The sequence below is a fragment of the Coffea eugenioides genome, chromosome 5 (assembly GCF_003713205.1).
Source record: "Coffea eugenioides isolate CCC68of chromosome 5, Ceug_1.0, whole genome shotgun sequence".
Taxonomy (NCBI): domain Eukaryota; kingdom Viridiplantae; phylum Streptophyta; class Magnoliopsida; order Gentianales; family Rubiaceae; genus Coffea; species Coffea eugenioides.
Genome location: NC_040039.1, coordinates 51,867,999 through 51,878,911, shown reverse-complemented (window position 1 = coordinate 51,878,911; position 10,913 = coordinate 51,867,999). Strand labels below are relative to the sequence as shown.

The window sequence follows — 10,913 nt, the reverse complement described above, 5'->3', positions numbered from 1 at the left end:
ATATGTGAATGTGATGACAAACGTCTCGGAGTTTTCCTTGCTACGCTGTATAGCATGTACCAATACTGAAAAAATTATTAGTAGTAAAAGAATTAATGCACAAATTGACTTGTATGAAATATTTGGAAGATATATGACACGGCCAAATTGTTACACACCGTGAGAAAATTCCTAAAGAACGAAAGAGGATTTTATTGATAAATTAATGTCTAACACAAGGCCTATTTGCTGGCTTGAATACAAGAGAGCTGAAGGGGCATATTTATAAGCTTGAATGAATACAAGAGAGTTAAAAAGGAATGTCTTGTTGGTCAGGACAACCAATCAAGTCAATTAATTATTTTAATTATATCAATCATTTATTATAATAAAATCACAGTCAAATAAAATAAAATCCTACCAAATCTCATCATATCTTGGCATTATGGTTAGATGTGATCAAATATTCAGATGGTATTATTGCCATAATATTCTTCTTTCCTTCCACCACTCGTGCGATCTATTTTGATCAAAACATCTTCTCAAATTTCTTCTACATCAACGTTGATGATACTAGTGTGCATGTATAGGGTAAAAAATTTGAATGGTTCTCAAACTATGTAGTTAGTCAACTTTTAAACCTTGCTGTTAAGTGCATATTTTTGCCTCCCGGACTTGTAAAAAGGTATACTCTCCGCCCTTTTGACTAGAGATACTTTTAAAAGCCTCCCCTGAAGTTTATGATAATATCATTTCAAATTTGTCTTTTGCTACTTTAACAACTTTTAGGCAAAAAATTATGGAATAGAAAATTTTTAAGCAAAAAATACAAATTTTATATTATAATCAATATGGTAGAAAATTCAATATAAGACAACAAAAAAATATTGAATTGGGAGAAAAATATCTCTCTCTCATTAAATGATTATTGTAAGAATATTTTAATGATGCAAGGTTGAGATCGTTACAAAAAAAAAAAAAAATGATTTTATGAGATGTTAGTAATATTTTTGAAACTTTAGGAATGCCAAGTGATATTAGCAAAAATATGAGGGGAGGTTTCTAAAATTATCTCTAGCCAAAAGGGTGAGAAATATGCCCTTTCCAAGTTTGAGGGACAAAAATTATACGCTTAGTAGCTGGAGGGCTAAAAATCTACCTACTTAATAATTTGAGGGCCATCCAGATTTTTTTGGCCCGTATATATATGCTTATACATGGGAGCCGGGCATATCTCCATTCTTCGCCCCCGACAAGAAGGCTTGTGAGTTGTATGAATCCTGATCATCCCTTGTCAATCCAGCAAGTGATCACCGCATAATCAATTTAGCCATCACGCACGCATGAGTAACTATAATCAACCAGGTAAGCTTTGGTTAAGATCATGCAATATATATGCGTGTGTGTGTGTCCATAATCCAAAGATGCTTCTCAACCAAAAAAATCTGGTGATGCTCGTTTGCAAATGAAATGATGCAGTAGTGGCATATCCTCCACCACCACCACCATCCCCAACAGTAAAAGCAGCAACGGATCAGGGAATGGCCGGATACTCCTCAAACGTGATGGCACCTCCCCCGATTGGTTATCCGGCCACAAGAGACGGACAAGGCCATGATGGCCATGAGCTTCATACTGCTACTACATCCAGTAGAGGCGAAGGGTTTTGGAAAGGATGGTAAAAGTTCATTTTCTTCGACTACAGCGTTCCTTCCTTCTTTCCCTATATTGGTATACTACTACTATGCAGTACCAAAAGCAAATACTATATACTAGTAGTATTTTCGTTGTATGTATTGTATGGGTAGTACCAACCAAGTGCATATATTAAACTGATAAGTTATACCTATTATCTGCTGCTGCTGGGTCCTGGATTTCTGCTTCGGCAGCTAGAATTCCTGACAAGTGCTCCTATATCCCAGCTTCGATCCCCTCGAATTTGGAAATAAAATAAAATAAAAATGCTCATTCTCCTCCCGAACCGGACGACCTGCTCAGCTCCTTTATTGTTGATGATGATGATGATGTCAATTATATTTGATGAGTGATTCCGTGAGTTTGCGTCTTAGCATTACAAAATCGACTCATCGCTTCATGGTGTGGTGTGCATATGGCTTGCACCAACAAATATCTTAATCTTTTGCTGGGTTGTCATTATTTTAGGATTTAATTTTACCTGAAATTTGACTTTTAGAATTCGTTGCGAAATAACTTTGCCAGTTAGGCTTCAGCTATTCCCGTCAGACAGACGGGAGAACGCGTACTTTAATCCAGAAGAAAGCAAGAAACACATTAGTAGTATTGCTTTTACTTTAATCTTGTCACCGCTGGGAATTGTTTAAACTTGAGGCGTTCAATTCGGGCACAAACTAAAACCACTGGTCCAGGATGGTATGTTTCTTTTCCAAATTTTTACATCTGATGCTGCCAGCACCGATTTGGGAGTTAAATTAGGATAGGAAAGAAAAGAAGAGAGATGTTAAGTCATGAAAGGAAAGAAAAGAGAGAAGATTTTCACCTCCAGCGAATTTTAGTTAGTATGTATGATGTATCTGGGCTCTCTCAATGAATTTATTTGTGGACACCAAAAATGTTCATCCCACACTTTTTTGGCATGAGGCAAACAAAGATGAAGCAGTGAAGCCTGCAGCCGCCATTCCTTCCTCTAAAGGAAAAGGAAGCAATGGTTGAATCAGTTTTTATTGTTTATTAAGGTTAGCAATGGTTATTTATTTATTTATTTCTTTTTAAAAAAGGAGGAGCCTCAAGTGTTTTTTTTTTCCCCTTCAAAGAGCGAACATTTCATCAATAGGCCTGACCAGAATCCAAACCCGTTTTTTGTTGTTGTGCAAATCAACTGTGTGGAAAATCCCTTTAGCCTCCTGCTGCCTGCTGCGATGATCCAATACCATCCTGGACCCCCAGAGCCCAGAAGAGGAAAGCCATCTGCAGAAAAATACTATCCAAGTATCTTCTTGGTTTCCCATCCCCACCCAAATCTCCCTCATCTGTCTCTCTGCCTCGCTTAACTCGAAATAGTTCAGGAGCTTAGCTTTATGTACAATCATACAAGGAGCAGAGTAACTACCATGGAATTCAACTCCGCTCTTCTCCACCTTCCCAACTCTCTCCCCTCTTCCATTACCTTTTCAGCAACTCTATTATCTCCCCCCGTCCACCTCCCCCGCCGCCATTTATGCACCCCTGAAGCTTACATGCTTCTTCCACTGATGGGCCGTCCCGCAATGTTTAATTCCTGCCCGCCTCTCCATCATCCTCATCATTGTCGTGGTGCTTATGCCTCCCTCCTTCAACTGGGCTTCTCTGCCAACCCCCATTTCTCTATTTCCACACCCTCTTTTCTATCTTCCCCTATGGCTTTCGGCTCGGTAATTCACTATTCACTACTAGTATTTACTGATACTGTTTCTCACTGCTCTTTTCTTCAGCTTGTGACTACTGTTCTTCTTCTTCTTTTTTTTCCCCTTTTTATTTCATGACCAAGTGTATGAAAGCTAGTTTCAAGATTGTATATGTTGATATTAATGGCCCCAATTATCATCAAGTTTTGAGACGCAAAAGCGAGAAAGCAACCATTTTGGCTGTTGGAAGAACTTCAATTCAGAACTTCTCAGACTCGGTGCTTTTTCGCTTGTTGTTGACAATCATAATGATGTGTACTAGTAGTATTCTTGCAGGATGCAAGTAGTGTAGACACTGATGATATGTTCGATGACTTGTTCAAAAAACATGGAAAGGTAATCTATCGAAGTAGCGATCACAAGTCTGCTGCAGCAGAGATAGATGATGATGCTGAAAGCTTGTCCTGTAAGCTCCCCCCCCCCCCCCCAAAACACCTCACCCAAAAAGAAAAAAAAAAGAGTTGTCTACAGCTTTAGGCTTCTAAATTGCTGTGTCAAACGGTTGCATCAGCCATGGTTTGTCTTCAGTGCCAATGACATTACGCTCAAACCACTTCTACTCTGCTCTGCATGCCCGAGTTTTTTTTGTTTTGTTTAATTTACCTGTATCTACCCTCCTTCTTGTAGCGTCCTCTTTTTCCTCTTAGTTTTTGGATGTTCTCGCTGTCTCTAATTGGCCATGTAACAAAGCATTTGATAGAATTTCTACCCTTTTTGTAGTTGCTGTTGCTGCAGCAAAAGTAGCAAGCGAGGTCAAGGCTGGTGACATAAAGGTCCTCTTTGTCAAACCTCTAGTCTACTGGACTCGGTTTTTTATTATTGCCACGGCATTTTCTCGGCCTCAGATTGATGCTATTGGGTATTTCTTGTTAATTTACCCGGAGCTTTTACAAATGAACCATGCATGACCAAGTGATTTTCATTACTGCTTAACAGAGAGTTAGTTTGAGTAATTTGAAATAGTGATTCTGTTTGTGGTATACAGGACTAAAATAAGAGACATGGCTGAGAATAAGTATGGAAGATTTGCTGCTGGGGACTTGAAATCTTTTGGAAGAGGTCCTGCCGGGGAATCAAAACCTAATTCATGGACGTTGTTGGACTTCGGTGAGTGTTTGTTGTTGATTGCGATATGATGGACAACAATCCCATAGCACTTCTTTGTCGAAAATCACCCTTGTGCGGTTCGCGTCATCATGGTTTATTTTGACACTGCATTATGTTCTCAATGAAGAATTACTAACAATGATGTTCAGGCATTTAATTATGCTAGACTATATCAAAGTTAGCTTCGCATGATATAAATCTTGATTCACAGCTAAGATATGTCACCATAAGCCAACACAGAGCTGTGCAGTAGACAGATTTAAGGTTGTTCCTTCACCACTTAGGCTTGTGCTTTTCCCTTGGAAGAATTTTTCTAGTTTTCGTGGTGGTTTTTTCTCCCGCAAGCTAAATAATTTCAAAGAATCAGCTTCTGTACAATCTTGTTAAGTTTCAATAGTAGCCGCCATCAGCTTTTTGTGCCAATTCCCTTGTCTTCTAGAAGGTCTAGGCTGATTGACAGAACCACTTGCCCTTTCCTAGCCGTCTTCCTGAACAAGAAATGCTTTGGTTGTCAGTACCTGCGCCTACTCTGTGAGTAAGATGAATAAACAATGTCCAGAGGAGGCAATGCATCCTCCAACTAGAGAAAAAAAATGTTGAACTAAGAACATGCTAGGGAGTAGGGATCCTATTTTTAATTCCTGATTGTGGAGACCTGCTAGCGTTTTATCATTATTTGTACTGAAGTTCAAATGAAGAACCTAGCATGTTATCCTGACATTCTGCAACCCATAATATTCATACAATTCTTCTTCTCTGTGCTTTGGCCTATGAACATGATCAGATCTTGAGAGAGGTGAGTGTGTTCGTGTGTGTTTTTGTTTTTGGGAGAGAGGGGAGGGGGGGAGGGTTGTGGTGGTTGTTGAGGTGCTTGCTGCAGTCTGTCAGACATTCATTCCAAGTGCTGACCGGAAGTACTAATGTTGTTGAAGTTTCTTAAAGTATCACTTGTGTGTCTCTTTTTCCCAGGAGATGTTGTGGTGCATATATTTCTTCCTCAGCAACGAGCCTTCTACAATTTGGAAGAGTTCTATGGTAATGCAACGGTTATTGAGCTACCTTTCCAAAGCTAACAACGATGTTACAGTGAAGAGGCAACCGATGATGTTCCCAGGTTACGAAATGAATCAGAGATTCTAAAAATACCTGGCAAATCAAGAGGTAGCATGTCATCTTTGCATTGGCTATTTTGGCTTCACCACATTCTTGCGGAGCCTTTGGGAAATTCAAGCCTTTCTGCTACTTCTGTTACTAGTATTCCTTCATGTAGATGAGATCCTTGGTTCAAGTTGATTCAAAATCGGTACCCAGATAATTCAATCCAAGAGAGAAACTAATTTTTAGATGTAATCAGTTTACCCTTTATATACAATTTCTGAAAGAAATGGGGAAAAATCACGTCTTAAATTGTCTTTCTATTACAGAACTGTTCATCAAGATTGAAAGTAAACGAAAGCATTATCACCCAGTCTTCGTCTGAAATCAGATTCAATTAACTTCAAAAAAAAAAAAAAAAAAGATTTCAGACATAACTCATAAGCGATGAAGTCCTGAAAGATCATTTTTAAATGTAGTTTCTGCATAAAGAAGGGATACCGAACCGCAAAGGAGAATTTAACTGCACTTAAAAAAAATGCCTGAAAGGGGGATCAACGTCATGAAACGTGAAGCTGGAAATTTCTCACTATTCCATATTCGCACGTTAAAACTATATCTAATTGAGAAAAGTATCACCCTATTACAGTACAAAATGCTAGTAGTAGAATTTGAACATGAGCACCGCAAAAGAAATGATTTGAATCTAATGCATTTCTTTTTTCCCCTTGTCTCATATAATGGAGGGCACTTCTAACCCAACATTCTTAGGGTAATTGATGTGCATGTGACATCATAGATTTCATCGCAGAGGATAACAGCCTTGTCCTTCCCAGATACTTTTTCTTCTTTGGAGCAGATGCTTGCGACCTTCAAAGCAGATCTAAACTATCAAAAGAAGTAACTAACGGTACAAAAAGGGCAAACCCCAAAAAAAAAAAAAAAATGCTTTTCTTAAACAAAATTGATGTATTTACAGAGATTCAAATTCCTATTCAATGATCAGCACATGCTGCCCCTATAGCGGACCAAGGCCCTCAAAGCAGACCCGTATTGGCCCAAAGAGTGCACACAAAACAGTCCCCTCGTTCTTAAAAGGAACATGCTTTCCTGCAAGAACAACACATGACTCACTGTTTAGCTAGAGCTGTTTATATCAAGGCCAGTCTCACGAAAGTTGTTTCAGAGAAAAAAAAAGAGAAAAAGTGAAGTACATAGGACTTCTTCATGGAGGAGAGTTAGTGAAAGAGCTCCTCCCCCCACCCCACAAAAAAAAAAAACCCCTCCTCCTTTCTCCCTGTCCATCCCTTATGCTACATTTTATTAGTACCTACAAATACATCCATGCAAGGAACACATTTCCATTTTAAATGTCCTCAAAGTTCACATATGCTTATTCCACTCCAATATTTCAGCGAGAAATTACGAGGCTTTCTCAACTTCAGTTAGAAAATAATAATAATGTCAACCTAGTTGCCAGAAGGCTCTAAACTCCTAGAACTGTATAAACTTTTCCTCTCTTTAACAATGGCCATTCATTGGTTAAAAGTCAATAGAAACTCAGTTTTATTAGCCATACTTAACTCATCATCAAAAAAAAAAAAAGCAGTCCTGAGCACAATGCTGAGAAGACTTACAATTACAATTAGCCATATGCTGACTTGGCTGTCCAGGTTCAATTAGACTTAACTCCATATCATGAGTTGCAGACCAACCAGGTTCATAAGTTTCAAGAAATCCAATCTTTGCCTTGTTTGGGAGATCGTGAGGGTGAACAAATGGAACTCCAGGAGGCCATCCAATCTCCATCCTTATATTTGCGCATGGACTATCAAGTGAGTGGATGTGGTTCTCACATTCCTTGAGGGTGCAGAACCGCAGCTTGATGCCCTTTTTATCAGCTATATCTTGAACCCTTTCTTTGAGAACTCTCTGGGCCTCAAGCCGTAGCCTCTTTGAAGGTGGAAGAGGTTTACATCTTGAACTATTCTTCCTCTTCTTAATAATAGGCTTCATAGATCCTGTACCAGCATTTCATCGATCCAAGGACCTGCTGTTAAAAACTACTCACTAAGATAATGGGAAAGCGGAAAAGATGCAAGTGCTACCTCATGAAATATCAGAACTATTCACATCAACATTCATTGTGACCCAATATATTCTTATTTCAGAACAGGCAAAAAAAAAAAAAAAAAGACCCAGTATATTACATGCTGACTTAGAAAAGCCAAGAAGATGATACATGTGAAAGTTAAAAATGATAAACAAAAAACAAAGTTCCCATTTTTTTTTAACCCTCACCCACTCTTGGCTAACTTGAAAGGTGAAGGCATTAAATAATGTAGATTCCGACTGCTGTTTTGATCCATCCGTTTTAATTACCTTGTTTCACTTTCTTTACATTTAGATAAATTCCTGACAAGCCATTTACAATCAGCTTTATAACATTAATGCAAGGCAAGCAACACGGCTCTAGATCAATCCAGCAGTAAATTCTGAGCTGGTTTATCTGGTTTTCTGTGACCAACTTGCTAAAGCAAATGGCTGCAGAAACCACATGTAAAGCAGGATATGCTTCCTGTTCCATTCACACTTAAATCCACAGGGTGCAATAGTGTTACAAACTGTTATTCTTGTAGCAAAATTACAGGCGAATTGCCCAGCCCTCTCCTCTCAAAGTAACAGCAGTACCTTTTAATATGCCGATGATTTTAACTTAGCAATAATGGTATTTTGGAACTAAAGCAGAACTTGAAGGGAAAAGCCTCAACATGGTAATTTTGGATTAGTTGTAGCAGCCTACAGTAGAGCATGGAAAGTTACTAAAAAGGACTTGGTCCACAAAGTCCAGGGACATCTGACTAAAGAAAAGACAAAATACTCGAAGGAAAAAAAAGACCCATGAACTGATAGAGCCCAATCTGCTCTTTTAAATGGACAATTTCACAATGCTTCACCTCAATGATATAAATAATTCATATTAAATATAAAAATAAAGGTGAATAAGTATTTAGAGAGGTGAATAATTCATCTTTAATTTCATCTTCCTGTACTTCGAATATCACAAGATATCCAAGTTGCAGACATCTTGTAAAAGTTTACATATCAAGAATCTACCGGGGTAAAGCATGTAAAACTTATTCAAGAATCTGCTGTGCGATTTCATTTACACAAGTCATGAAGTAAATCAATTGATGAGAAACATTTTCAGAATTTCAACACATTTGACATGCTATAACAGAAAAATAGTTGCATTATATTTCATTAAAGTTAGAGACATCAAAGCATTATGATGTTTCTCACCATCTTGAGCTGTGGGGAAAGTGAACATTGGGAAATTATTCCTACTGAGGACTTGATCAGTGGATCTTTGCATAAAGTCATCAACTGGTACTGGAAGCTGGAACTGGGCTTCAACCCCATGACCAGCAGCTCGCATCTCTGAACAGTTAAGGTTGGTCATGGATTTAGGCATCAGCTTAAAAGCTAAAGAGCATCGCCCAAACATGTTACCCTGTAGATTACCAATATCAGGACGATGCATTGCGGGGGTTATATATCCAGCAGTTGCTTGGTACAGAGCAAGACCAGGATACACAATAGCTTCCTGGGGACCGAGATCACCATCCACTAGGACCCAACGACCATGGAAATCCCTCACATGCAAACCAGCCTTATCTGACTTGACTAGAGTAATCAGGCTTCGATCAACCTGATGTTCTTGGTCCGAAAACATCACAAGTTGACCATCCTCTTGGGTTGTCAAATTATGATGCTGGGCTCCCTGAAAAGAAGGCCTTGCATGACAACAAACAGAGAGCACCGAGGATGATATTTCACGGTTTCTGAGGGGAACATTATCAAGTATTTCAGTAAAAGGAGAACTACGCAAGTTCAAGAAGAAGCTAATAGCATCCAGTATATCTCTTGCTGCTTTCCCAAGTAGTGCAAATATATCCAACAAGCCAGCAGGAGCGAATTCCATCTCGTTAGTCGGGTCAGCAGGAGTAAGCCCAGGTCTGAAATCATATATTTCTTGCCAGAGCTGAGGATCTGCACGATAACCAGAGGTCTTACACCACTCACGCAGATCATCAGGGTGAATCATATCAGCAGAAGGGTAAGAAGGTTTTTGGTTGAAGTAGAGACGAGCAGACTCAAGACAAGACCTCAAGAGGGCGGCATCACTTGCGGGCAGTTGGATAATAGCAGCGGAATACTGAGCTAGTGACTGAGACAAGGTCGAAACTGAGAGCTTGTAAGAATCGGACGGAAGGCCTTCAGATGGTACAAGATCACTCAGCTTCACTCGACCCAAAGCTGCTGCTGCTGCAAGTCCATTACTTGCCATGGAACTCACTCACCCAACACAGATTCCCAGCTAAACCCAAAATCAAAATCACCGATTCCCCTCTATCTAATCTGGTTACACAAGCACACATCAATAACAGGAAATTTAACTTAATGTTTTGCCAAATAAACACTACTTATTTTATTTTATTTTATGTACTTAAAATTATCTTTTTCTATACGATGGTAACATTTCCAGAATTGTAAGCAGCATTTCTGAAGAATCAATTTGCGCACCACATTTCTAAATGAAGAAATTCAAAAAAAAAAATAAAAAATCCAACGAGGCCCGCCTAATTAATCAATACAAGCATAAGTAATGCACAAACAAAGGAGAAAAAATACGGAGGCATGAAGAGAAATTAAGCTAACTGACCAGTATAGGAATCATTTATCTAGGGCTGGTTAAGAATGGAGTGGAAGAGATTAGAGGGACAACTCCGAGTGAAGTGGAAAAATCACGAAGGATAGGGTGAAGCTTATTGTTCAACCATCCGTCCCCAACCAAGCTACTCCTGCTTAAACGATGTTCATCAGTGGATTCTCTTCTTTTTCTCCAGTTGAAAACAGGCTCATCTAAATTTTTTTTTATCTTCTTTCCCTTTTTTTTTTTTTTTTTCCCTTCCTCCCTCTAATTTTCTTTACCCTACTTTTTTTTAAAATTTTCTTTATCCTACGCTCAATTCTTTTTCTTTCTTTTTTATCCTGAAAAATTTCTGCTCAATGAAGTTTTTCCTCAACATTCCAATAGTTTTATCCATTTAGGAGCGTTCGACAAATGCAGGGACAGGCATTAAAGTTCACGATGCACATCTATTGTTTGACAAACTAATATAGAAATACAAGTGTTAAATTTGGACTCCTATCATTCTTTTCTTAAAAAAAAAATTAATAAGGAAGGAGTGAAATTTTAAAAATTTAAAAGAAAAGAGAAATTTAAAATTTCTCTTTAGATCTCAA

At 38.6% G+C, this 10,913-nt stretch overlaps 2 protein-coding genes across 2 annotated transcripts; one reads left to right on the top strand and one right to left on the bottom strand.

Moving 5' to 3' along the window:
- Positions 1-2,884: 2,884 nt before the first annotated feature.
- LOC113770559 (protein Iojap, chloroplastic) lies at positions 2,885-5,853 on the top strand. Its single transcript, XM_027315056.1, has 5 exons — positions 2,885-3,368; positions 3,678-3,807; positions 4,122-4,260; positions 4,387-4,508; positions 5,478-5,853. The coding sequence occupies exons 1-5, from the start codon at positions 3,036-3,038 to the stop codon at positions 5,579-5,581; spliced, it is 828 nt and encodes a 275-aa protein (XP_027170857.1). The 5' UTR covers positions 2,885-3,035; the 3' UTR covers positions 5,582-5,853.
- A 310-nt stretch (positions 5,854-6,163) lies between these two features.
- LOC113769994 lies at positions 6,164-10,544 on the bottom strand. Its single transcript, XM_027314342.1, has 4 exons — positions 10,330-10,544; positions 8,907-10,025; positions 7,241-7,624; positions 6,164-6,713 (listed from the first exon to the last, which is right to left on the bottom strand). Coding segments are annotated over exons 2-4 (1,434 nt in total). The 5' UTR covers positions 9,955-10,025; positions 10,330-10,544; the 3' UTR covers positions 6,164-6,711.
- Positions 10,545-10,913: the final 369 nt, after the last annotated feature.

Excerpts from the sequence above, each read along its gene's own strand:
- LOC113770559 (XM_027315056.1), top strand. The coding sequence starts at position 3,036 with ATGTACAATCATACAAGGAGCAGAGTAACTACCATGGAATTCAACTCC. Across the intron at positions 4,261-4,386 it reads CCTCAGATTGATGCTATTGG|GACTAAAATAAGAGACATGG; the intron begins GTATTTCTTGTT and ends TGTGGTATACAG. Across the intron at positions 4,509-5,477 it reads ATGGACGTTGTTGGACTTCG|GAGATGTTGTGGTGCATATA; the intron begins GTGAGTGTTTGT and ends TCTTTTTCCCAG.
- LOC113769994 (XM_027314342.1), bottom strand. The coding sequence starts at position 9,954 with ATGGCAAGTAATGGACTTGCAGCAGCAGCAGCTTTGGGTCGAGTGAAG. Across the intron at positions 7,625-8,906 it reads TTTCCCCACAGCTCAAGATG|GATCTATGAAGCCTATTATT; the intron begins GTGAGAAACATC and ends ATGCTGGTACAG.